The sequence below is a fragment of the Ursus arctos genome, unplaced genomic scaffold (genome assembly GCF_023065955.2).
Source record: "Ursus arctos isolate Adak ecotype North America unplaced genomic scaffold, UrsArc2.0 scaffold_16, whole genome shotgun sequence".
Taxonomy (NCBI): Eukaryota; Metazoa; Chordata; class Mammalia; order Carnivora; family Ursidae; genus Ursus; species Ursus arctos.
In genome coordinates, this window is record NW_026622830.1 from 24,195,352 (window position 1) to 24,222,681 (window position 27,330).

Consider the following 27,330-nt stretch of genomic DNA (forward strand, 5'->3'; position numbering starts at 1 on the left):
AGTCAGAGAGGGATATGTTGAAGAGGAAGAGCGGTAGGAAAACCAGAAAGCAGAGCTAAGGAGGCCTCCACTGTGGGGCAGGGAGCCAGCTCCTTTCCCTTCAGAAGAGATGTGGGTGTGTGGATGTCAAACTCTGAGCTCCACCCAGCCATGCTGGCCCCTGATAAACCCCACTCCCTCTTCAGGGGCCACCCTAATTGCTGAAAGAAGTGACTGAGGCTGCCCTCTTGCTATGGCTGACAAATGCCTGTCTGAACAAGAGCTGGGGGAGGACGGATGGGGTTCTATTCGGCTTCCCTGCACCCAGTTCCCCAGCCCTGCTGCTCCTGAAAGCTTTGGGAACCAACAAAACTCGGTGTTTAATGAGGCCACCCAGTCATTCATCATGCAAGGTCAGTGCACTGAGACACTGAGATGGAGGGAAAGTCCAGCAGCTGAGATCCGGGCCAGGGTCCCTGAGTCAGAGCAGGGAGAGGGTGATGGGGCTCAGCAGGAAGATCATGGGTTCGGCGCAGTCAAATCTGTAAATCACCACAGCTCTCTGAGCTACGACTTCTCCCCCTAAATGAGGATAACATTCTGTGTGGCAGATGTTACAAGTTACTAGCTCCAGACCGACTTGCTCTACTACCTTACTAAGAGAACCACAATTATTGCATGGTGGGAAGGAGAGGGACCATCAAAAAACCCACTCTGCCAGCTTCTCTTTGCAGCCTGTGGCTGCCATGTGACAGAAGCTATGAGGGTATTTCAAAGATGAGATGCCTGCAAGTACAACAAGGAGGGTGAACACCATACTCTGAGGGTGATGGAGCGGGAACATCAGAGGTGCCTGAGCCTCCGGCAGCTTCATGGAGCCACCACACCAGCTTGCGGCTGCCATATCCAGACTTCTGGTTGGAAAGATCTGGGGTTTTAATGCTTCTGTGAGCACAGAAGATGAGGTTCTAGACTCTGTGAGAGGCTGGGAGCTAGAGCCAGGATGCCTACATAAAGCAGAAGTTGGAAATGAGCTATTTCTTCTTTGAATGGGAACTGGATAAAAACTGCCCAATAATCCTGGATGGCAGTGTAGAAGTGAGTTTCCTATTCTGGGCCATGGAAGGAAAGAAGTCATCCAAGATAAACTGAAATTAAAGTAAACCCAATAGATGCGTTTGACAGAGGTCTGGACATAGCTGTTGCCTAGAAGATCTAGATATTCCGAGTCTGTCGCCTGGAATATTACATGCAGAGAGACAAAGATGTGAATTATAAAACAGAAGTTAAGATGGAGGATGAAATGAGACGATCCATCATACATCTAATAGGAATTCCAGTAAAAGACAATAAAGGAAGCATGGGAAAAGCAATGTATGAAAATCAAAGAATTTTCCAGAATTGAAGAAAGATCTGAGTCCTCATAGAGTTCAGAGTGGGATAAATAAAAACAAATCCACACTTTTGCAGTGAACAACAATAAGAATAAAAACAAAGTCTTTAAAGCTGCTGGGGTTGGGGGGAGTTCCCTTCAAAAAAACAATTAGACAATTAAACAAGCAGACTTCCGATTGGCAATAATAGGAGCCAGAAAAAAGTGGAATAGTATCTCTAAACACAGTGAAAAAATACTTGTCAGCCTGGAATTGTTTACTTAACTAAACTGTCATGACAGAGTGAGACCAAAGTAAAGATCCTTCCAGACATCAAGATTAATAGGGCTCAGGGGTGCCTGGCTGGCTCAGTTGGAAGAATGTATGACTCTTGATCTCGGGGTCATGGGTATGAGCACCACGTTGCATGTAGAGATCACTAGAAAAATAAATAAACTTATAAAAAAAGATTCATAGAGTTTACCACTCATAGGCTGTCACTGAAAGAAGTATTAAAGAGTGCACATCAACAAGAAGGAAAATAAACTCACGAGGGAGAAATGGAATGCAAGGTACAGTGGTCATCAAAGCTTTTGGCAAAACATGATGGAAAAATCTTTAAAAGTTTTTATGGTAAAAAAATAATACTAAGGAGGCATCTGGCTGGCTCAGTCAGAAGAGCATCCAACTCCTGATCTTGGGGTCTTGAGATCAAGCCCCATGTTGGGTGTAGAGATTACTTAAAAAAATACTAAAAAAGTCCAGTTTTATAAATAACATGGAACTAAAATCCTAAACCACAGTTATAAAGTTGCTGGGAAGAGGGCTTCAGAAGGAAGGCAATGCATTCTGAGATTTTCTTTTTAACAACTTCAGATCATGTTAGCATCCATGCAGTTAAATACCAGTAGGAAATTCAAATGTAGCTTCTATGATGTTTAGATTGATCAAAATTAAAGATGGCCACAAATCTTTTGTCACTCGTCCCATCACACCCCTTGGATCTGTTTTGTCCTTATGATTTGTTTTGTCTGAAAGAAAGAAGTGATGCTATGTAATATCGAAGGCTGGGCCTTAAGATACCTACAGCTTATGACTTTTTGAAATCCAGCCACCATGCTGTGCAAAAGTTCAAGCAGCCATGGGGAAAGGCTAAAGAAGAGAACCAAGTTCCCCAACCAACAGCCCCAACTAAGCTCCCAGCTAGCGGCCAGCACAAATTGCCAGTTGTGTTACGGTGGCTTTTTTTAGCCCCTTTAGCTCTCTCAATGCCCCAGTCACATGAAGCAGAATTGATTTTTTTTTTAATTTTGTTTTAAGCCATTCTGGTGGAATGTTTTGTCATGCTACAAAAGATACCTGAAACAGAATAAAAATAATATTTATACCTTCCAAACAAATAAATGAAATTAGCTAAAGAAAACCTGATCAGTCCAGTAGTGTCTGGCTAGCTCAGTTGATCTCATGGTTGTGAGTTCGAGCCCCACTTGGGGTGTAGAGATTCCTAAAAAAAAAAAAAAAAAAAAATAGACAACTTAAAAAGAAAGAAAACTTGGGGTGCCTGGGTGGCTCAGTTGTTAAGCATCTACCTTCGGCTGAGGGCATGATCCCAGGGTGTTGGGATCTAGCCCCACATCAGGCTCCTCCACTGGAAGCCTGCTTCTTCCTCTCCCACTCCCCCTGCTTGTGTTCCCTCTCTCGCTGGCTGTCTCTCTGTCAAATAAATAAATAAAATCTTTTAAAAAGAAAAAAAAAGAAAGAAAGAAAACTTGATCAATCTGAAAGGAAGCTCTAAAGAAGAAAAATTAAGAAGCAAAGAAGAAAGAAGCTTCTCACAGCCCCATGTTACCTCTCATAAATGGCCTTTCTGGAAAAGCAATGAGCCTTTGGGTTTTACTCTGATTAGAGCTGGACCTTGACCCTCCTGGTTTTCAGAGAGGCAAGACCTGGTCATGGAGATGGCATGTGAGGAGTGACAATGTTTGTGTCCTTTCTTTGCTACTTCCTGGGCTCCCAGCTGCTGGCCATAGCTCTGAGTGAGCCACCAAAACCCTTTGGTCTAATTAAAAAATAAAATCAAAGAAAGAAAGGAAACTTTTTATTATACTTTTCTAATGGTGGAAAATAGTTTCAGGCATTAAAAAAAAAAAGAAAGCATTCAGCTGGCTACTTCCCAGGCGTCAAAAATTAACAGCCACTACATTTTATTCTGAGGAATTAATGGAAAATTTTACATGGTGGCATAAAATATAGGGGACAAGATGAAGGACACAATCTTCATTGAAGAGCTCACTCCCTCAATTGCAGCAGAGACACTGGCTTGGCCACCTGCTCTGAGCAGGAACTGTAGGCTCACAGAAAACCAAATGGGTTATGCGGGGCTTGAAGGGGCAGATGGGGGACATCAGTTACTTACTAGCTTCATGGCCTTAGCCAAGTGACCTCTCATATCCCTAGTCTCCACCTCTGTAAAATGGAAACAATAGAGCACCCCTCCCAACTTGTCCCATCTTCCCCGGCTGTAGGGGCCTCCCAGGTGTACTCCCAGGGACCCAGGCCCAAGCTCTTCTTGTTTCCACAAGAGTTCATTCTAATACACAGCAGTGAGCTAACCCTCCACGGGGGTGAGGAGGACCAGGATTACATCACTCATTCTACAGCAAACAACTGAAAAACCCCTTTGGAGGAAGCACCAGTCACTGTCTGGGGAGTGGGATGGAGGTGGCAGGGGGAGTACAGGGAGGTGGGTTTTTTTTTTTAAATATGTAATTTAAATATATTTAAATACATTTGGGGAAAAGAGCCCATAATTGACTGCTATATAAAGTCCATCCTTGTTTTTTATTTGAAATGTTTCAATCCAAATTTGTGTCCTCCTAAATATCTCCCCCCATGACCCACCTCCCACTCAGGAAACTCAACATTGGCCACAGCTGCTCCCCACCCCCAAATCCCAGTCTGGGTGCCATCCTGGCCTCTCCTCCGATTCCAACATCAACACCCCTGACCCTACCTCTGGAACCTCCTTCAGGTCTGTCCCCAGTTCTCCACTTATGCTGCCCCTACCCCAGTAGAGGGCCCACCATCACTCATCTCCTCTCTGGTCTTTGCACAACTGAAGTGCGCCTTCTAAACACAATGGGCAATCCGGTCCCTTCCGCTGCTCCAAGCCTTCAGTGGCTCCAAGGGCTTCAGGACAACATCCACACTTCTCACCTGGCATCAACACCTTCCAGGACCTTTCCAATCGCATCACTCATCACTCACTACTTGGAGCCTAGAGCTACACAAGGGCCCTGCGTGTCCCAGCTGGTTCCTGCCACCATGCCTTTGCCCATGCTGTGCTCTCTCCCTGGCATGGCCTTCCCTCTCTCCATTTCTCTACCTTGTGTCCCCATCCCCAACACCCACACCTACTACATCTCCAGATCCTTTGTACATAACACCTTCCAGCCTGGTCCAACTAATCAAGAACTCTGTTCAAGAACATGTGTGCTGGGAACACAGCACTGAGTCAGACTGTGATACTGCCCTCAGTGCCCGATCTGGTGAAAAAGACAAAGATACAGATGATGAAATACTGTTTTGATGATGTGGGGATGAAGGACACTTACTGGCTTGCGTTCCAGAAGAAACCCTACCATAGCCAGAGAGGCCAAGGAAGGCTTCCTGGGGAGACAAGCCTAGAGGGGAGAAGGTACTCAGCCAGCAGCGAAGGACGATTCAGCAGGACAGAGAACACAGCATTTGCAAAGGCGGCGGGGTGCCCCTTCCAACAGGGGCCTAGCCTAGCCTCAAGAAGTCTCCTCCCAGTGGCTCCTAGGCTGGGAGCATTTCCAGTTCGTCAGAGCACTGCCCAAAGGAAAGCTCTCCATGTGGACGAAGATTTATTTATTTGGTGGTAAAGTGAAAGCCAGGCTGGAGTAGGGCAGAAATAGGACAGAAAGGATTACAAAGAGGCAGGGAGAGGACGGCCTTCTCCGGCTCTGGGGTCCCTGAGCCAGCAGCTGCCCCCAACTCAATGCTCCTTCAACAAAGGTGCCTCCCACAAGCACACAGTGAGTGCCTACTGTTTACCAGTTTTGTGCCGGATGCTGGGATACCGCTGCAAAGATGCAAAAGCCTTGCTGTCAGCCAGAGACAGAGGCACCCTAGGCAGGGACAGGCCAGAGGGGCTGGTGCTGAGGTGGTAAGAACCCTGGGGGCCAGGAGAGCCCAGAGGAAGGCCCTGACCTAGCCTGGTTGGTGTGGGGGGCAGTGAAAGGGGATAGGCAGAGACGGCTTCCAGGGGAAGAGGGCCAGGAAGAGGAAAATGTGTAAAGATGCTCCCCAGCCATGCCTTGCACCCCTGGGTGGGTACAAGTCTGCAGTCCTCAGGGGTCCCAACATGGGACAACCTCTGTGGCTCTGCCCCTTCCATCCCTCAGCTCCCACCCCTGGCAGCCCACTTCAGACCTTCTGCTGCCTCTGAGTCCTTGTCCTTGCAGACAGCTCTGGTCAGCCTCCTCCTCTGGGGTCCCCTTGAGCACAGACTCATCCATGCAGCCCCTCTCTGCCCACCCACATCTGGTCCAGGGCAGAGAGGCCAGGTGACTGCATAAGTGGAGTTCCCCACGTGGCAGAGATGCCCGCCTGCCCTACTGCTGGTCCTCATCTTGCAAATGCTCCCCTTGGAGGTTCCCTGTCCTCCCGCATGGGGGAGTCCAGTACTTCTCTCCTCTGTCTCTCATGGTTTTCTGCTTCAGGACAAGGGGATAGGGGCTGGGGGGGGGGGTTGGGGGTGCTGGGGGTTACAATTGGAATAGCAGAAATTGCTGGGCTGTCTTTTATAAGCCCTGAAGGGTGTGTCTGGCCCCAGTTTTGCCTGAGCTCTTTAGAATGTGGGATACATGGGGCGCCTGGCTAGTTCAGTCAGTGGAGCATGCGACTCTTGATCTCAGGGCTGTGAGTTCAAGCCCCACATTGGGTGTAGAGCTTATTAAAAAAAAAAAAAAAAAGGCTGTGGGGTACTCGATGCTTTTGCCTATAGCTTTGGCCTTGGTCATGGCTGCTGGGGCAACAGGAAACTGTTCCATGCCTCCTCTAGTATGTGTGCGAAATGTATAAACTCTGGAAGAGCAGGGACAGCATCTGCCTTATTCATTGTTATATCCCCAGTGACTACTGTGGTGCCTGACATAGTAGGTGCTCAGGAAACATTTGTGGGGGGAAAAGAAAGGGAAAAAGGGAGGAGAGGAAGAAGGGAGGAAGAAAAAAAAAAGAAAGAAGTAACTTTGAAAGAGTCTTCCAGATCCCAGAAAGCAAACCCTCTCTCCTTCAGCCAGGTGGAGAAGATGCACTTTTGGGGAGCTGTTACTGTTCATTTTTAAAACTTCTGTCAAATGACTCCAAAATTTAATTCCCTCTTGAATGTTTTTCTTTTTTCATTTTCATCATCCCCCGTCTTTTTAACACTCACTGTTGAGTCTCCTGTTTGGAGCGGTTGATTGAATTGTGGCTCTGGGGACTTGCAACAGTCATTTCAGACACTTAGAGTTCCAATCACGCCGCCACCATGCCAGCCCCCCTTTAGCGCCAGAGAAACCATCTCTTATGAGAGCCGATTATATCTTTACAGCCCAGAACGCCACGCTCTAAAACATGGGCTGTAGAAATTCTCCGTGACTAATGTATGTCCGATGAAAATATAAAAAGTCCTCTCTAACGGGAGAAGGGCTGACTGGAAAGACCCACATGCTGGTGAAGTTCTGTGGCGGACATCATACAGGGCCTGGGGCTGGAAAAGGCTGGGAGCTCCCCTGCCCAAGGAGGCAGACTGTGCAATCGCTCAGGGCTCATGTAGGCTCCCCAGTCCTCCTGCCACAGGGGAGGCAGCCAGAGGGAGGCAGAGCAATAGAGCATCTTCTGTGTGCCAGGCACTAGGCTAGGCACAGTCTCATGGAATCCGGAGAACCGGCTTCATGAGGGGTTATTTATTATCACCCTTTTGCAGAAGGGGCTTCCTGTGGGATCTCAAAGGATGGAGAGGAGTTAGCTGGGGGAAGAGGGCAGTCCTAGAAAGGAAATACATGAAGAGGGAACAGCACGTGCACAGGCAGGAGGCAATAAATAGAATAAAAGCAGTTTGGTATTGCTGAAGCAGGAAGAGAGGAAGGATGAGGCGGGAGGAGTGAGTGGGAGTGAAGTCACACACAGTTCAGTGGACTTTGCAGAGTGGGGAAAGGACTGGGAGACGCCAGCCAGGAGATGAAGCCTGGAGGGATGTGTCATGGAGACAAAGTCAGCAGGAATGGGTGACTGATTGGATGTCCAGGAAGGCTGAGGGGAGGAGAGGACCCAAGGATGGCACCCGGATTCCAGTCTCCAGGGCTGATGGTGGGGCTGCCTCTGACTCGGGGACCCACAGGAGGCACAGGTCAGCGGAAAGATGCTGCATTGCACCGTGCACGTTTGGGTCATGGTGCTTACAAGGCGTGAGCCCAGGATGAGAGGGTCTGCCTCAGAAGCGGTCTGGGGCCAATTTAGAGGCACAGCTGTCTGTTGCCAGTTATCTTAAAGCCACAGAGCACAAAGGCTCACCTAGGAAAGTGTGGGTGGGGGCTGCAAATGAGCAGCCACTGGCTTCATCTGTCCCACAAACAAGTTCAGTATGGCCTGCGCGGTATTTTAAAAAGATTTGGAGCCAATGTTTAAAAATTATACTCACTTAGGGCGCCTGGGTGGCTCAGTCAGTGAAACTTCCACCTTCGACTCAGGTCATGATCTCCTGCTCAGCGGGAGGCTTAATCTATGGAGCCACCCAGTCGCCCCAGGGCTGCTGTTTTTCAAGCAAAAGAGGAAAATGTATATCTCTGTAGATGCCGACACAATTCCTTTGCACTTAATATGCAAAACAAGTCTGTGTCAAAAGCCCAGGTCAGCCCTCTTCTCTCATTCACAAGACCCGCTGGCAGTCCGTGATCTGCAGAGACAGACCAGACAGAGAAAAAGAGAGAGGGATCAGACATGGAAGGTGACACAGGATGTGCCAGGGGAGAGACTTTTAAGGAGAGAGTGATCCTTATCGTTTAAGCTGGAGTTGAGTCAGGTAAGGCCCGATTCATTTGTGACATGCACAAACACGCAAGGCCACACGTGCATCCACACACAAAGAATGCACATAGACACGTGTGTGCGTACACACATGCAGGCACATGGACACATGCACTCAGGAATAAAGACGCGTGTCTGCACAAACACAGGCATGCAGGCCCCTGTATGTTCACAGAGCCTCCGGAATCTGCACCCTCCCAGGGATCCGTGCTCACACCTAATGAAGCCCTGCCAGTTCCAAACCAGCAACTCGTAACTAAATAAATATGATAAACACTTCCCCTCCAGATGGCTCTGCACGCACACCCACTCCTGCTCGGAGGGATGGCACATCCTATGCCAATAAATCCTCCTGTTTGAAAACATTTGCCTTCTTAATTGACCCGTTTACGGGTAAAATATGTTTCTGGGTAGTGCTTTGCCAGGAGGGGACACTGAGATGCCCACTCGCCCCGGGCTCAGCACAGACACAGGACTTAGCGCTGCTGGCACCACACAGGTCCATCCACAGAGACAAGACCCAAAGGGGAAGGGTCTCAGGACTGCCAGGGAGGCTCTCTCCATGGCTTTTTCCTCTCTGTGCCTCAGTTTTTTCCTCTGGGTACACATTTCTTGAGCTTACGGCATGCCGTGCTATCTGAGGTCCTTGGAGGAATCCCGCTTCACACTTCCCTTTCTTGGGCAGCAGAGGTGAGGTGTGATAACTATGATAATCCCCCTAGTGGGTTGAATGGTAGCCCCCCCAAAAGATCTGTCCACATCCAAATCCCTGAAACCTTTGAATGTGACCTTATTTAGAAAAAAAAAAGATCTTTGCAGATGTAATTAGATTAAGAATCTTAAAATGCTATCATTCTGGATTACCCAGGTGGGCTCTAAATCCAATGACAAGTACCCTTATAAAAAACAGGAGAAGACACACAGAGGAGAAGCTAATAGGAAGGCAGAGCAGAAACTGGAAGCTACGTACCCCGAATGCCAAGGCTTGCTGGCAAATTAGGTAAAGAAGCTTCTCGCCAAGAAGCCCTGCTGATATCTTGAGTTCGGACTTCTGGTCTGGACTGTGAGAGAATAAATTCCTATTGTTTGAAGTCACTCAATTTGTGGTAATTTGCTGCAGCAGCCCCAGGAAATTAATATTCCCCCTCTTCTAGGTGGGATATGACGACCCAGAGCTGGGACTCAAATTTTCATTTGGTCTTTACTCTGACAGTTCACAGTTTCCAAAGGAGACTCACACTAGAGATGGGGAAACTGAGGCCCAGAAAGGACAGGTGTCACGTGGTGACAAAGCAAGGACCAGAACCCAGCATGCTGCCCCTCCTCATGCCGCACCCCCAGCCATTTCCTTATCAGGAGCAGAGTGGGTGGATGCACAGCAAAGGACAGCCCTGAGGGGAGGTTTTCTCTCAGGATGCCATTCTGGGACCCACTGAGGAAGGACAGGAAAGAGAGCCCCTTAGGGGTCCCATTTTCCTCTGCTCTAAGATGAGCCCAGGACGAGTAAATCATGACAATCCCTCATAGCCACTTTCCGCTGAGCGCTCAGGATATGCCAAGTGTCTTGGCAACCTCTCCTTCCACGCGCCCACCCTCGCCTGGGGAGATGGGTGATGACATCTGTTCCCCACCTTGCTCAGGTGGAAGAGTAAGGCCAGAGAGACAAAGCCACACACTGGGTCACATGGCTGGTCACCAGCAGGGCTGAGATTTGAATTCAGGTCTGTCTGCTTCAAATGCCACTTGGCTGTGTCACTTCACAGGTGAGAGAGCCAGGGCACCTTCTAGGGGCTGGGGAGCAGCCACGCCACCAGGAGCAGAGTGAGGCCTGAGTCCTCTTTCCTCTCTCACCCATAATGAGCTGGTGTACGGCTCCGTGGCCCCGGTGTGCTCAGGTCACCCACTGTGTGACCTTGGCCAAGTCACTCCCCCCTCTGAGCCTCCCTTTTTCTCATCTGTAAAATGGGGTACATAATAACAGCCACTCCTATGGGTTTTTGTGAGGACTGACAGAAAGAAAAACGAAAAAGCCCTCAGTAACATGTTGAGCATCCAGTAAGTGCTTAATAAATGCCGGTTGGCATTAAAGTCAGCTTTAGAGGCCAGTGAGAGAAAGCATATAGCCTCTGGCCATGGAAAGTCATTTTATGACCAAAGTGAGGCCAGGATGTCAGGCTATGGCTCTGCCTCTGTGCTCACCACTAGCATTCCTCCCCAAAGGACACATACCCTCTGCTTGTGACTCAGCCCAACTGCCCTTCTGAGAGTTGAGTGGTGCCCAAGAGAGATGTACACAGTCAGGGAAGGGGAGAAAGCAGAGAAGGGAATGCTGGTGGAGAGGGCTCCCCCAACCAACACCCAGCTCACCTTTCCTGGAGGTATGCAGTGCTCAGAATAGGTGCTCAGAATAGGCAGCCTCAGTGACATCCTCTCCCCTCTTCACGGAAACATCGTCTGGACTGATAACCAATGTGACAGCTGAGGGTTCAGTCTGGCTAATGGGAACAGAAACTAGATCATTAACATTAGCTAAGAGGGGTTGGCTAAGGTTCAATGTAGGAAGAAAAGGAAAATGGCAATATTGCCACCAAACCAGGTCCATTGAAGTCGCCCTGTTCTGCAGACAATCAATGATCATGTGGGGTTCCCATGCAGACCAAACATCTACTCTTTTTTTTTTTAAGTACTCTCTACACCCAGTGTGCTTGAACTTACAACCCCAAGATCAAGAGTCACACACTGCACTGACTGAGCCACCCAGGTGCCCCTAAACTTTTTTTTTTTTAAGATTTTATTTATTTATTTGAGAGAGAGAGAGAGAGAGGAAGAGCACGTGTGGGGTGGGGGGCAGAGGCAGGGGGAGAAGCAGACTCCCCACTGAGCAGGAAGCCCAATGCGGGGCTTGATCCCAGGACTCTGAGATCATGACCTGAGCCCAAGCAGATGCTTAAACAACTGAGTCACACAGGTGCCCCCAAAACTATATTTTTTGAAATATATAATGAGTTTCCCTATGAGATCTCCATCTCATTTGACTAAATGATTCTGTTACCAAAAAAAATTGAAAACCCCTATCCTGGTCCAACTTTCCTTTTCATCAATAAATTCATTTATTCAACTAACAAGTGTTGAGCCTACCACGTGCAGACACACAGTGGTGCTAAGCACAGGAACACAACAGCCGCTGCTCTCCTGGAACTTAGGGTATGGAGGGAGAGACAGACAGACGTTGCATTAGTAAATGTAGTCTATCCAGTGATAAGAGTGAGGCAGGGGAGCAATGAGGATGTATCACTGAGGAGCCAAGGGTGGGGGGAAGCAAGCCAGGCAGAAGGGTCTTGTGCTTGCTCTTAAAGACAATAGGCAGGCAGCGGAGTGAGAATGTCTAGCCTAGATAGTAAAAGGTCCCCCTGTCTGCTGAGTAGAGAATGGTTTGTAGGGAGTCAAGGAGACAACAGGGAGGCTGATGAAGTCGTGACAAGTGAGAGATGCTGATGGCCTGGATCAACAATAGGGCAAGCTTCATGAGTGTGTGACCTGTGCAACTGCACAGGGCCCTCACTCAGAAGAGCCCCACTTGGTTTAATACCCTGTTGTCACTGTCTTAAAATTCTTAATTTTTTAACAAGGGGCCCTGCATTTTCATTTTGCACTGGCCCGCACAAATTATATAGCAGGACCTGACCACAACAGAGACAAGATTTCTTAAAACACTCCAAGTCATAAACAGATCTTTTCCCACTGGTATGCTGGAGCCAGCTTGTACCAGTTCCCAAGAGCCAATTGTTCAATTTTAAGGAATTATGTTGTCTTGTTGGTATCTTGAAATTGGCCATGCTGTGAGTATTTACACCATGGAAATCAGCACACCTTTCAAGTCGGGGCCTTTTTTCTCTGAACGTGGTTCTTCGTCAGTGTTTCCCAGAGTGGGTCCACTGCCCACTTTGGCAGTTAAAAATATAGTTTCTAGGCACCCCTCCCCAGACTTGCTGGGTCACCTGCTGAGTGATTCTGGGGGCCCCCTAAAGCTGGAAAGCCAGGGCAGCAAGGCCCTACACAATGGGCCCACAAGTTTCACAAAAGGAAAAACCGGTTTGGGGGGATTGGAAGAGGAAACTGGCAGAGGTGTGGGGGTGTCCAGTCAACAAGAGAGCAGAAGGACAGCCTTTGGGGGTCTGTACCCTTGGGGGCCCAGCTCCAGGTCAACAACTGAAGTCCCCAGACTGGGCCTCACCCTTACCTTTCCATGTGGGGCCCAAACCAGAGGGGGAGATATCACCCACAATGCTGCCCTCCTTTGTAAGAGTTTGGGGGAAGGGCAGGAACCTCCAATAGAGAGACCTACCCAGAGGATGAGGGAGGAGCGCACACCCCCAGCACCTCTCCCTCCCACAGCCCCCAGCAAATAAGGTGCTCAGGAAATAAGGACATTACTACCATTGTTGTTGTCCTAATGGCCCCACCTCAAGGCTGGCTTGTCCATTTCTCCTACACCTCTCCTTTCAACCCCCAGGCCCTGGAAGGAGCTGAGACACACCACCCATCCCTCTCCCATATAATCAGATGGTCCCCCGCAGCCTCTCATCAGAGGACCCCGCAAGGCAGGGCGGGGAAGGGATTCTAAGCACATACACACCCCGTCCCCGCCCGGGCTCCCGCTTCCTTTCGCCTCTCGCTTCAGGGGTGCAGACCACCCGGGAAGAGCCCATCCTCCCCGGAAGGTTCCCCACAGCGCGGGGTCTCACTCCCTGGGAAATGGCGCCACCTACAGGCCCCATGGAGAGTTGCGGCGTCGGCCCCTCAAATCCGGGAGGAGAGGGCAGAGAGGATCCCATACTCTTTAGGGACCTGGAGCGTGCTCCATCACTGGACCGCAGCATCACATTGCCTCCCATTGTCCCCGTACCTAGGAGGAGCCGTGGCAGCGTTCCCCAAAATGTTCCGCAGAACCCACACCCTGGTCAAGAAGTTTGGAAAATGTCCCTTGAAGATTCTCCATGCACATTTGCCCCTGATGTCTGACTTGACTCTTCAGTTTCCTCAATGAACATTAAGGCCATGAGAAAGTTATTCTTTCTAGACCTCAGTTTCCTCATCTGCAGAATGGAGGTTGCACTAGAGGATGTTGCACTAGAAGAGATTATCTCAAAAGCTAGGTGGAATTCGCAGACTTTAATGAGAAAGAGAATCCCGTGGAAGCATGTTTAAAATGCAAGTTCCAGGGCCCCATCCCCCAAGCAATTCCGATCTATGCAGGAATCTGCATGTTGAATCAGTCCCCAGGAAATTCTGATGCGGATGTTCTGCCAAATGCAGGATGAGACCAGGCCTTCAAGGAGGCTGGAAAAGCAGGCAGGGGTCTGCCGGATCCTGCTGGGAGGGTGGAAGCTGTGATTCTGTCTAGAGGGCAATAGAAGCCACTGAGTTTTTATTTTTTATTTTATTATTATTTTTTAAGATTTTTTATCTGGGGCGCCTGGATGGCTCAGTGAAAAGATAAGTGTCTGCCTTCGGTTCAGGTCATGATCCCAGGGTCCTGGGATTTAGCCCCGCATCAGGCTCCCTGCTCAGCAAAGAGCCTGCTTCTCCCTCTCCACCTACTGCTTCCTCCCTGCTTGTGCTCTCTTACTCTCTCACTCCCTCGAAATAAATTTTAAAAATATTTTTTTTAATTTATTTTTTAAAAAGATTATTTATTTATTTATTTCCAGAGAGGGAGAGAGTATGAGCGGGGTGGGGAGGAGCCAAAGGAGAGGGAGAAGCAGACTCTCTGCTGAGTGGGGAGACTGATGCGGAGCTGGACCCCAAGACTCTGGGATCATGACCTGAACTGAAGGTAGATGTTTAACCGACTGAGCCACCCAGGCGCCCCAAAGCCACTGAGCTTTTAAACGGGAGAGACAGCTCTTTAGAAAGATAACTCTAGCTCTGGCTACTATGAAGGACTGGGGCCCTGGAGAGGCAAGAAGGGTGGCAGAGAGACCATGAAGGTTACTGCTCAAGTTGCTCAGTTGAGATTTAATGGTGTCCTGGACCAGGTGGTAGCCATGGATGGGACGGAGGGGGGACAGATTTCAAAGGTAAATCCTTTAACTCCTTTGAAATACAGGAAGACAACATTGAAATTTCTGATTATCTATATTTCTTATCCCAGACTTTTATTTTTATTTTTTAAAGATTTTATTTATTTATTCTACAGAGATAGAGACAGCCAGCGAGAGAGGGAACACAAGCAGGGGGAGTGGGAGAGGAAGAAGCAGGCTCATAGTGGAGGAGCCTGATGTGGGGCTCGATCCCGTAATGCCGGGATCACGCCCTGAGCTGAAGGCAGACGCTTAACCACTGTGCCACCCAGGTGCCCCTATCCCAGACTTTTAAAACCTCATGGGATTGTATATGTATTATGTATACAATTTATTATTAGTAGAGTGGTGTATATATATATATATATATATATATATATATATATATATATATATAAAATGTACATATATATTTGTATTATATATAATATATAGAGAGAAGGAAATATATAGATAGGTAGATATAGATAGATAGATATAACATATACCCAAAAGAATTCTCTGGATGGGGTGGGGTTTGGAGACAAGATGAGTTAATTCAATTCCTGGCACATAGTAAACACTCTGTCAGCGATCTCGGCAGATTGTATCTTCCAGAGATAGGCCCAATGATACCTTCTGTCCTCCATGGTCTTTTAGAACTAGCCATGCCCTCATCAAGAAGTGGAGTCCAGGGGCAGCTGGCTGGCTCAGTCGGAAGAGCCTGTGACTCTTGATCTCCAGGTTGTGAGTTCAAGCCCCATGTGGGGTGTAGAGATTACTTAAATAAATAACTTAAAATAAAAAGAGAGAGAGAGAGATGGAGTCTAATTCCCCTCCCCTTGAACCTGGGAGGATCTACAACTCACTCATAACCAGCAAAATGCACTGAAGTGGCTCTGCATGACTTCTAAAGCAAGGTCATAAAAGTAATGCACCTTCCTCACCCTGGCTGGGACAATCCCTTTTAGATCCCTGAGCTTGGACTACATTGAGGCTCTGGTGCTGAGGAAACCCAAGCCACATGGAGAGGGCACGTGCTCCTGCTGCCAGTCCCAGCGGAGGTCCCAGCCAATAATCAGCATTAACCACGACAAATACCAAAGGACTGAAGAGGCCTTCGGATGATTCCAGCAGTTGAAGTAATCACCAACCTTCAGGTCTTTGCAGGTGAGGCTCCAGTTATCAGAGAACAGAGACAAGTGGCTCCCACTGGGCCCTTTCCAAACTTCTGACCACAGAATCTGTGAGCATAACGAAATAGTTGCTTTTCACAACTAAATTTCAGGGTGGTTTATTGTGTAACAACAGATAAGCAGAACTGCCATTGTTACGTACCATGGTATCTTTGTCCACACTTTCTGTGAGGAAACAAAATGTCCCCTTCATAGCCGCCCACGCTGAGGAGGGAGAGAAGGAAACAGAGGTAGTGAGATGGCTTGGGGGGGAAATAGGCAGGGTCTCAGGGTGGGGAGGGCAAACCAGCCCCAGAGGGGTCCCACCTTCAAAAGCCCCTTATGGACGGAGCCTGACTCTGCTGCATGGTTCTGACACCACCGTTCCATTCCAGGTCACATTGGATGATTCTAGATCCTGTTGCCTGTGGCCTTTTTGCTCTCGCAGGAAGATTCCCAAGAGAGTTGGCCTCATCTTTGGACCCAAGCATTTGGTCCCATTCAGAGTTGGTACCTTCTGAGGGAGACAGGGAAGAGACTCTGTGAGCCTGCCCCTCCCCCACGACTGTGGCAAGGAAGGGCTGGGGGGAGAGGGGGGTTGGATTCTTGTGGCTCTACTGCTCCCCAGCTCTGTGAGCCTGGGTTTTCTTAGCTATAAAATAGGGCAATGTGTGGTCCTACCCTGAAATAGTTCTTGGGTGGATAAAATAAGATGAAGGAGATTAAGTGCTTGTTCTTAGTAAATACCTCCTTAATACTTGCCATTCTTTTAGGTTGTTGTTCTTATTGAAAAACAACAAGTCCAGGCAAGTAACATTACTGAGCAAGAGAACAGATGTCTGCTCTAAAAGGGGGGACCTTTCCCCTCCGCTTCAGCCCAGAGTTGCCCTGTGGGAATTTGGGCCCAATTTAGCCAGAGCCTCATGGAAATCTAGCTTGGGATCGATGCAGTCTTGGCTGTGGAACCCAAAGTTCTGTGCTTCTATCCCAGCTCCACCTGACTCCTCTGTTGTCTGAGCAAGGCCAGGATGCAGCTTAGCAGGAAGGAAGGAAGCTGTTTCTGCAGGACCCGGTACCCAGGGCAGACAGGAAGAGACCTGGATAGAGAGACAGGGGAGTTCAGTTCACGTCTTAGTTCTACCAGTATTTGCTATGGGACCTGAAGTACCTTGGTGCCTTCGTTTCCCCATCTGTAATTCATTTCATAAATACTTTTTAAAAATATTTTATTTATTTGTTGAGAGAGAGAGAGTGAGTGTGAGCAGGGGAAGAGTCAGAGGGAGAGGGAGAGAATCTCGAGCAGACTGCGTTGAGTGTGGAGTCCAACACCAGGTTCCCACAACCCTGAGATCATGACCTGAGCCGAAACCAAGAGTCAGACGCTTACCTGACTGAGCCACCCACGCGCCCCTCATTTCATAAATATGTAACTGAAGGACTACTGACTCTGTGTCATTGACCAGCCCAGGCCCACAGGAAGCCCAGGGTGGCCTCCAGACATTTGCACATGCCACTGAAAACTATCTTAGCTCCTGTCTTTCACTGTTCCCCTTGCTGAGTCCTTAACACCCCTCAATCTTGGCTAAGACAGTATTTCCTCTCACAAGCCCTCCTGGGGCAGGTACCCTCTTCTCAAAAGGTTTCACTACACTGACTACCCAGCCTGTCATGGCAATGATGATGAAGAGGATGATGAACTAATCTTCTCCACCACACCATGAGCTGGTACAAAGATGTCCAAAATACAGTTGCTGAATGGCCTTCATGGAATAATCAATTCATCTGCTTCTCCTGTCACTAGCAGTGGGACCCAAAGTTTCCCTGAAGCCTCAGTTTTCACATCTAGCAAGTGGGGCTCATAATAGCTGGGCTTCCCACCTCTACCTCAACAGAACTCCCTAAGCCTTGCTTGTGCTTTACAGGCCATGACCTCACAGCTCTATGAGGCAGTACAGTGAATTGAATAGTGTCCCCCCAAATTCATGTCCACCTGGAACCTCACAATGTGACCTTATTTGGAAATAGGGTCTATGCAGATATAATTAAAGTAGAGATGAGATAAATTGAAGATGAGATCATATTGAATTAGGGTGGGCCGTAACAATGACAAGTGTCCTTATAAGAGACAGGAAAGGACACACAGACACATAGAGAGGAAAGCCATGAGAAGACGAGGCACAGACCGGAGTGATAGAGCTACAAGCCAAAGAATGCTAGGAGCTACCTGAAACTGGAAAAGGCGGGGAAGGATCCTCCCTAGGGCCTCTGAGGGCAGCGTGGGCCTGCTGATTTTGGACTTCAGACCTCTTAAGCTGTGAGAGAATAGATTTCTATTGTTTTAAGGCACCTGGTTTGTGGTCATTTGTTATGGCGGCACTAGAAAACGAAAACAGACAGGTGTGTTATTACCTGCACATTACAGATGAGAAAACAGGCTTAGGCAATGAAATCACCTCCTGAGGCTCACACAGTCCCTGTGCCAGAGAGGCAGGAGCTGAACCTTGGATGCCAGACTCCAGAGCTTTGTGCTCTTGGCCTCTACATCCTGGCCTGCTGCTGCCCACACACCAGCCCACTGTCCAGTCTCCACTTGGAAGATGCAGGATTTTACCCCATGGTACTGCTGCTTCTAAAACTGCCACCTCTCACTTCACTGAGAGAAATAGGAGGCAGCCTAAAAAGCTTCATCTCTACCCCTCCTCTGGCCCCAAAACTATTGCCTAAGCAATTGATTTTCTTTCCTTCTTTCCCCTACTCTGTCTCCCCTCCGTCCTCCCTCCCTTCCCTGCCTGATTCTTAATGACTGTGTAGACCCCTCAGTCTCACACTCAAGATCCCAGTCTAGCCCCAACCTACCTCTCCAGTTCTACCTCACACCTCTTCTCAAGCAAGCCCTTCTCCCAGTCTAATCTTCCTGAGACAGCCCTCACCTCCCTGCTTTCTTGTCTCCTCTCGCAAGCTTCCCTTGGCCTAGAATGCCCCATCCATCGCAGGCACACATAAAAAATCCATTCCTAGGAGCACCTGGATGGCTCAGTCGGTTAAGCGTCTGCCTTCGACTCAGGCTATGATCCCAGGGTACTGAGATCGAGCCCTGCATCAGGCTCCCTACTCAGCAGGGAGTCTGCTTCTCTCTCTCCCTCTCCCCCTGGCTTGTGCTCTCTCTTGCTCTCTCTCTCTCTGCTCTCTCTCTCTCAAAGAAATAAACGAAATCTTAAAAAAAAAAAAAAATCCACTCCTTCAAGCCTAGGCTCAAATTCCACCTCCTTCTGGCATAACTAATCAACAGCACATCCCCTCTGACCATACACATACTTTCACACGAACGTCCTTGAGTACCTGATCTGTGCCAAGCAGATCTAGGGGGCGAGGAAATGCAGTGACCTCACTGTCTGGTAAGAGAGTGGGGAATCCTAACAAGAGTGTGGGAAGCGGGAAGCAGAGGAGGAAGCCGCAAATCCCTGCAGGAACAAGGCAGGCTGTGCCCATGAGAGGAAGGCCAGGGGACTGAAGCCCAGATAAAGGCTAGGAGGCAGAGAGCACATGTTGTAGGAGACAGGAAATTCTGCATAACAGTATGGGGGAAACATGGGGGAGACGAGGGGAGAGTTTCCGGCTCATGGAAGGTTCATGTAAACCATTCTGAGGTTTTGATCCTTCCACCTTAGTGTCCCAAAGTGTAGCCTCAGCTCCCCTACATCACAATTACCCAAGGAGTTTGTTAAAATGCAAATTCTTGGATCCCCCCCCCCCCCCCCGCCCAGCTCAGGGGTTGGGGCCCAGGACACCAAACTTTTAACAAGCTCCCTGGGTAATTCCAACACACCTTAGTTTTCCAACCACAGAAAAAGAAAGGGTAGAGGCAGTTTGAAGGATTTGAAAAGAATTCATCATGGGCTGATCTGCTTTTTAAAAGAAATGGACAGAACTAATGTCATCTGTCTGTTTCAGTGTCTGCCTCTGTGGTAGACTCTTGGTGCCACCTAACTCAGCAACCATCCCCTCTTCTCCCTTCCTAACAGAAAGTAATGGGCTCAGAGAAGGGAGGCTCCATCCCTAGCCCAAGGGGAGAATCCTGATTGGACCCTTTTGTACAGTCCCCACTTTCCCAGACTTCTTTACAGCAAGAAATGGCCATGCAACAGTTGTGGTCCATGAGATATAGGGATAGTTTGTGTGGAGCCTTCTGGGAAAAGTTTGCCTCCTGTTAACATGGGCAGAGGTGAAACTCTGGCTATGCTGATCCTCCTGCTTCTAGATCCTGGGTGTGTGATGAAAGGCCATTTAATAACCAAGAGGGACCAAGCCCACTAGGGAAAAGCTAATGTATGGAGGGTGGCAGAACAGAAGGATGCAAAAGTCCTAGTTCTTGAGGACACGGTTGAGCCACTGCCTCAAACCCAGACTCCCCCCCATGCCCTCGCCTCTCCCATTCAACCCTCCACCAGCCCAAGACGTCTAGTCCTGGGACTATTAGAATGTAAACACCTTGAGGGCAGGGACTTCGCTGCATGCACTCGCAGTGCCTTGAACAATGCCTGGTACACAGTAGGTGCTCAGTAAATATTTGTTGAGTAAGCTCCGAATGGATAAGTAGATGACTTTTCTCTTTATACCAGTCAATTGAGTCATCTGTAGCTTGTAGCCAGGGAATCCTGACACAGTAACTTTTCTCTCCAGGCTGAGAACCTCCTGAAAGCAGGAAAGAGACTGAGCATTACTGAACATTGCAACCCACAGCCTGGCACAAGGACCACATTTAGAGGAATAAACAGTTATTTCTCAGAGGAGCCCCAGACACTGCCCCGAACCTGGTTTCAGGCCTACCAGAGCTGGATAGTTGGGCCTGTGAGTTCCCCTCATCCAGACCTGCGGTGAGAAGCCCCTGAGGCAACCGATGAGAAGAGCTTAAGAATGTTCACTCTGCATCCCCCACATCAAATGACGCCCAGGGGCTACACCAACTGCCCTGAGAGGGCAGGAAGTGTTGCCACTAGATTCTTCTTGAGGTGGAAAGAACGAACTTCTGAGAATAGCCAGACCCAACGTCACCAAAAGTCATGAATTTTCAAGCCACGGTGGTCAAGTCTAATCCTAAGTGTGGCAGCCAGGGTAGATGAGAAACGAGGAGGCACAGGGCATTAGGAACTTCATAGACAGGACCTCCGATGATCTGGTCCTACCCCCTTGTTTCACAGATGGGAAAATGAGATCCAAGGAAAGTGGGCAACTTGCCCCGGGGTACCCAGTGAGGGAAGGCGGTGTTTTGTGAACTCAGGGTGATTGTAATCTTTTTTGGGGGGGGGGGGCAAAGGGAGAAGGAGAGAGAGAATCCCAAGCAGGTTCCACACCCAGTGCTGAAAGCTTAATTGACTGAGCCAGGAGCCCCAAGGTGATTTTAATCTTAAGAGGTTTAGGGATGGGCATTAGAGAAGGGATCCTCTCAAATTCTGCCAATTGGCATGCAGAATTAAGAACAAATGTTCATAGATCCACTTTTTTGAAGAAGGTCCATAGTGTTCATCAGATTCTCCAGGGGGTATAAGACTAAAGAAGAGTAGTGAGAGTGGAAGAGCCTGGGCTAAGGTCACATGGTGAGTCACAGTAGACCTGAGACTACCACTCGTGTCCTAGATTCTTAGTCACTGCCCTACGCTTTCTCTCCATGGGAAAGGCCATTTTCTTCAGTGCACCAATGTACCAGTTGGTTCAATAAGCCAATGCACCAGGTGGGCCTAGTCAGTAGGAAGACCATGGTTTCCAACAGGGGCAGGCTCTGCTGTCCTGAGGGCACTGCCCACGGACACTGACAGAGAAGAACTAGGGAGGACCATGGAACTGCACAAGAACCACTCACTCCTGAACTGTACCCAGAGGGTCCCCAAGTAAGATGAAGGCCATGGATCCATGCCCTCTAGAACTTAAAAACATTTCTAGTAAGATGCACTCTGTTCTTTGGTTCAGATTGTTGATGCAGGTCATGCTCAAGTTTTGTGTAGGTTTCCACAGACTCCACTGGACACCACACTAACCTCGAAAGAGTCAGCTCCCGAAGCAAATGACAGATTGAACACAACAGCAAAGTATGAAAATTAATTGAGATATTTAATAGACAGTGCAAACCATAATTTCATCTGAATATAAATGTATGCACATGTTTCCAATGAGTTATCTATCAGTTATCACAAACAGCAACAAGGACCTTAGAGCTATGTTAGAAAAATGTATAGCTGGGATTTAACTCTACAATCTCACTTGCTCTCAAGAGAATACCATCCATTTCAAATCAGTGTCACAAACTCCAAAAGACCAAGGAAGCAGGAGTAAGGGGTAGGCAGAGTGGTAAACACAGGGGCCAGTACACAGGTGATGGACAGAAATACAGTTCTCAAGGAAACCAAAGTCAGATGCATTATTACAGCTAAGGACAAGGAAAAGCCTATGGCTTTTAAAAAACTTTTCTGGCAGTACCATACAAGTCTTACAAAGAGATGTGCGACAAGTCAACTGACTTAAAAGGACAGAGGCTACATTTTCAGATCATTTCAACTGCAAACGGTCGACCCTTTCCATTGAGGTTCAGCAGTGGAGTTAGCGTAGTCCAGAAGCTCAATGTTGGATTTGCAAATACAGTTTATTTTACAGAAATTCAACATTATAAACAGCAGGCACCTCCCACCCCACCCGCCCGCCCCCCACCCCCCTCCCCATCCCGCTGGGTGCAGACCATGCTATGCAGAGTGAGCAGTGATGCGGCCCTACTGCTTTGGAGGGAGACTCAGGAGCGATGGAACCTGCCTGCACCATGTCCTGCCTGCCCCGCACACGCACATGCCTGCCCGCTGCACAGGCCACCAGAGTCTGTCTGGGCCCAGCCCGCACTGGACCAGTTACATGGATCCAGCCCAGTTCTCCAATTCCTTCATGTCATCCTCTTCCTCTTCCTTCTTCTTGGCTGTGTGAAGAGAGAAAAGGCTATTTAGGAGGGCTGGTTACAGTGCTCTCAACACATTCTGGCTAAGTGCCAGAGCTGTGCTACATCGTGTCTATAAAACAGCCCTGCCCTTGCACCCAGCCTCATTGCCAGGCTATCGGCAGACTGTTTTTCTGTGCCTGAAAGCTGCAACATAAAACTCCAGATAACGGGCACACATTCCAGGCACCTCCCCTCCACCAGCATCAGGGCCAGGCAAAACAAGAAGAGTCCATCAGAATTCGTCCCAGAGCATTCAAGGAGGGGGAAATCAGGAAGAACCCCAGAGGAGATCTAATCCTTGGCAGCACTCCCCCTCCACTACAAGTGGCTTGAACCACCTCTCCACACCCACGGGTGCCCTCCCCCTTTTAAAAGATTTTATTATTTATTCAACAGAGAGAGTGAGAGAGCACAAGCAGGGGGAACAGCAGAGGGAGTGGGAGAAGAGAGCTCCCCACCAAGCACAGAGCCTGATGCTACAAGGCTTGACCCCAGGACCCTGGGATCATGACCCGAGCCAAAGGCAGATGCTTAACCATCTGAGCCACCCAGGTGCCCCCCACAGGTGCCCCTTAAACAGTGTTTGGGCCCCCTTTGCCTGAACCCACCACAGGCTGCTGACTCAACTTGAGGGGCCATTTCTTCTTGAGGGGGAGGGTAAGAGGACTATAGCCTTGTTACCCTGCTCCCCAGGCTCTCTCTCCACACCAAGTCAAACTTCTGTACCTTTTCTAGAAGTTTGGTGTGGAATACTTCTATCCAAGGGTGAAATTATAGAAGAGGGAGGGGAAAGAAGGAGCAGGCAGAAAGAAATGAAGGTTCTATAGAACCAGGTCTCTAAAAAAGCCAAAGATGTTTCCTTCCCACAGTGGCTACCTCTGAGGCCCCAAGTTTTTGCAGGTGTGCACAGCACAGGATATTAGACAGGAACCAAGATCTTTCCTGGAATTAAACTCTCACACCTTCTCTCAGGGCCTGGAACTTTCTCTTATTTGGTGACATAGGAAAAATCATTCTGGAATAGTGGTTCTCAACGGGGGGGGAGGGGGTGATGCCCCACACCCTGCAGGGGACATGTGATAGTATCTGGAGACATTTTTGGTTGTCACAACTTGGGGAAGACAGAGCCCAGGGGTGCTGTGTAAACATGTGTAGTACATAAAATAACCCCTCTCCCCTAATACAAACAATTACCTGACTGTGTCAATAGTGCCGAGGTTAAGAAACCCTGTTCTATAGAGAAATGAGGAAAAGACAGGTGATGATGTCTTCGTGGCTGTCATAACAGATCTTCTGTGATTCTCAATCCTGGGCAAACTCAGGACCCAAACTGAGGCCAACCAACCTCAAGATTACCCACTACATGACACTAGGCGTATGTCATGACTGGGTAAGAAGTACTCACTGGGTTTTGATGGTAAGGTTATAGAGGGAACATTTGGTAGAGGGACTGTTTCGGGTCCACTGATTTCCAGCAAATTCTTGTCTAGTTCCTCCTGTTCTAGTTCTTCTAATTCTGCCATGAGCTCATCCTGGTAAAGGAAACACAAGAGTGAGAGATATGTCCCTGGGAATCCTACCTCCTGCAGCAGTCCCTCTTTCCTGATGACTCAGAGGACACACAACCCTTCTAGGAAGGTCGGAAGGAAGATGAACTCCAGGTCCATACTCTGTGACTCAAACCCTAAACATGGTTCTACTGGTGAACATAATACACTGTCAGGCAGTTACAGAGTCTATATCCAGTGTCCTCCACTAGCTGTCAGCATTTTGAGAGAAGGGACTGCATCTTTTCATTCCTCTTTCTTTATCTCAGAACTGGGTATACTCAGTGAATGTTCAGGAATATTTGCTGAATCAAAATTAACTTGACCAAGTCCATCAAATTTCGGTCTGAAAACATGAAGACCCTGGTGCTGGGAGCCATGTCTAAGAGCCACAGGCTGTTTTCTCAGCTATATAGTGGGAATCAGACAGCACAAAGAATTAGGTTCAATGGAGAGGACCTGACTTTCAGAAGACTCAACTCTAACACAGAATGAAATATCTTCAACAGGGCCTGTTACTGTATTTTAAAAACCCAAGAGATTCAAAATCCCAGTTGCTACAGCAGAAACTTGTAGGTGGCCAAGTTCCAGATGGATCCCTCAGGGGTCAGATATAAATGCTCCTTCCTTGGCCTCATCTTTACCTCAAATCAGAGTTGCACAAGGGCAAATCCTGTAACCTTCTGCAAGGAATGGTCACCTCAGCTGCCCCTGCTCTGAGCCCAGGTCCCCCATGAAATGTGTAAGTTAATTATTTATTGAAACCAATTATTGACCTGAAGCCTGCTGAGGGGTCCCAGTGAAGGTCCCTTTACTCAACCTAAACTTCTATCCCAAAGAGTGAAAGCCATTTCTTAAAATCCAGAATTAGGGAGAGTTAATACCACGCCCTATTGATGTCTAAGACTCCGGAGGAATGAGAACTGGTGATTTCCAAACCACATATACCCTGCCGGAGAGCCTTCAACAGCACATCAAAGGGCGGCCCGGGTGTCATTTGTGAAGCTTATGTAAACTGCATGAAACCACTCACCTCATCAAACTCTTCTCCAAATCCTACAGGTTTTGAAATAGCTGTTGAAATCTCCTCTGCAAGTTCTTGCTGGTCAGCAATGTCCTGCATTAACTCATCAACTTTATCAATGTCCCTTTAAATGAAATGGACAGATGTCATATTGGACGATTGGTCTTTGTAAAGAGGGTCTTTGAGGCAGGAACAGAAACCCCACTGCACACAATCTGGTCCCTACCCCTACCCCCTATAATTATTCCCTGTGAGGAATTACTTGTTTGTCTTTATTATCTTTCTCCCCTTTTAAAAGAGAATCACAGAAGCAAGAGGATCAAAGTGTTCTTAGACATCATCTAGTCCAACACCCTAAGGAAATAAGGCTTAGCGAAGTTAGATGCCACATTCATGATCTCTCATGTAAGCTAGTAATAAATATGTCAGATGAGACTAGACGACTTTAACTCCTGAGCCAATAGCTCTTATTCAAGCTCAAGGGCAACTCTGTAACTCTGTACAGTGAAAGATAAAATCCCAAATTACAAAATATAGCTGTGCCACTTGATAGGTCCTTCCCATCTACTCAAATCCACTTATGGCTCCTCTAGTAGGCCCCAAAAGAAAGGGAAACATGCAGAATTACTTTCTGTGCACTGCTGATCTTATAAACATACAATTAATCAGTACTTCAAAGCATGCACAGTGGGTTACTAAGATGTGCTCTGTGCTAGGCATCTTGGAGAACACAGAAATGGAGCAGACGTGGGCCTAACTTAGGAAGCTCAGTTCAATGAACATCTACCCTCAGATAATACCTCACTTATTTAAAGGCTACTTTTTCTGCAACCCCACATTTCTAGAGCAGAGATCAGCAAACTTTTCCTGTAAAGGACCAAACAGGAAATATCTTAGAATTTGTGGGCCATACAAACTGTCATGAACAGTCAACCCTGCTATGTAGCACAAAAGCAGCCACAGACAATATGTAAATTAATGGGCATGACTATGTATCCATGAAACTTTATTTACTAAAATAGGTGGCAGGCCCAAAGGCTACATTCTGCCAATCCCTGTTCAAGAATATGGCTGAGTACTGCCAAGGAAGTGAAAAGGGCTTCAAACACTCCCCAAATATATGCTGCCAAGTCCAAGCACTACAACAAATGCAGAATTTGTTCATGGGAGAGGACCTCATTTGGAACCTAGTGTTACCCTGGCCTTTAATTACAACTGTAACAAGGTTGGTTATCTAGTTTCTTAGGCCACTGTACATGAGAAGTAGTCACATACAGGAAGAATTGCTAAGGTCAGGAACATTGTTTTTAAAGATTTTTTTTAAGTAATCTCTATACCCAACTTGGGGCTCAAACTCACAACCCCAAGATCAAGAGTCACATGCTCTACTGACTGACCCAGGCACCCCAAAAACACTGTTAATATGACAGCCAAAGACTGAGAGCAAGAGAGGAGCCAGAGAATTCCATCAAAAGCAAATATAGGAACAGAGAGATCTGAAGCCCTTGGATGTACCACGCTTTTCAGGACTGCTGACAGCATCAGGAAAAAGACACGAACACGGATTCTAATCCCAGTTCTATCCAAGCTCATCCATAACCCAGGGCAAGTCACCTCCCCTCTCTGGGACACAGCTTCCCCACCTTGATAATCAGAGGCCTAGGTGAGAGGACTTTCTAAGGACTTTTCTAGCTAGAAACTCTGCCCATCACAATAACTCTGAATCACTCAGAAATACTGTTTCATTCTATGAAATCTTCTTTTTTTTAAGTGGGTCCATGCTGGGTTCAAGCCCCAACACAGGGCTTGAACTCACAACCCTGAGATCAAGACTGGTGCTGAGATCAAGCGTTGGACGCCTGGGGCGCCTGGGTGGCACAGCGGTTAAGCATCTGCCTTCGGCTCAGGGCGTGATCCCAGCGTTCTGGGTTCGAGCCCCACATCAGGCTCCTCTGCTATGAGCCTGCTTCTTCCTCTCCCACTCCCCCTGCTTGTGTTCCCTCTCTCGCTGGCTGTCTCTATCTCTGTTGAATAAATAAATAAAATCTTAAAAAAAAAAAAAAAAAGAGTTGGACGCTTAACCGAGCCACCCAGGCACCCCG

At 48.1% G+C, this 27,330-nt stretch overlaps 2 protein-coding genes across 2 annotated transcripts in view; both read right to left on the reverse strand.

Annotated features, from left to right (window-relative positions):
• The window catches only part of RALY (RALY heterogeneous nuclear ribonucleoprotein), a 194,975-nt gene extending 174,607 nt beyond the window's left edge, over window positions 1-20,368 (reverse strand). Inside the window, exons 1-8 of the mRNA XM_057312584.1 lie at window positions 20,170-20,368; window positions 16,679-16,778; window positions 16,009-16,198; window positions 15,845-15,906; window positions 15,661-15,750; window positions 10,812-10,939; window positions 9,415-9,505; window positions 8,059-8,313 (exon numbers count right to left, since the gene is read on the reverse strand). The gene's annotated coding sequence lies outside the window, so the exon portion shown is untranslated. The remainder of the gene's footprint in view (window positions 1-8,058; window positions 8,314-9,414; window positions 9,506-10,811; window positions 10,940-15,660; window positions 15,751-15,844; window positions 15,907-16,008; window positions 16,199-16,678; window positions 16,779-20,169) is intronic.
• A 2,017-nt stretch (window positions 20,369-22,385) lies between these two features.
• CHMP4B (charged multivesicular body protein 4B) overlaps window positions 22,386-27,330 on the reverse strand; it is a 50,997-nt gene continuing 46,052 nt past the window's right edge. The window contains exons 3-5 of the mRNA XM_026503311.4: window positions 25,238-25,352; window positions 24,063-24,189; window positions 22,386-22,636 (exon numbers count right to left, since the gene is read on the reverse strand). Coding sequence (XP_026359096.1) covers window positions 22,572-22,636; window positions 24,063-24,189; window positions 25,238-25,352 — 307 coding nt within the window. The 3' untranslated portion in view covers window positions 22,386-22,571. The remainder of the gene's footprint in view (window positions 22,637-24,062; window positions 24,190-25,237; window positions 25,353-27,330) is intronic.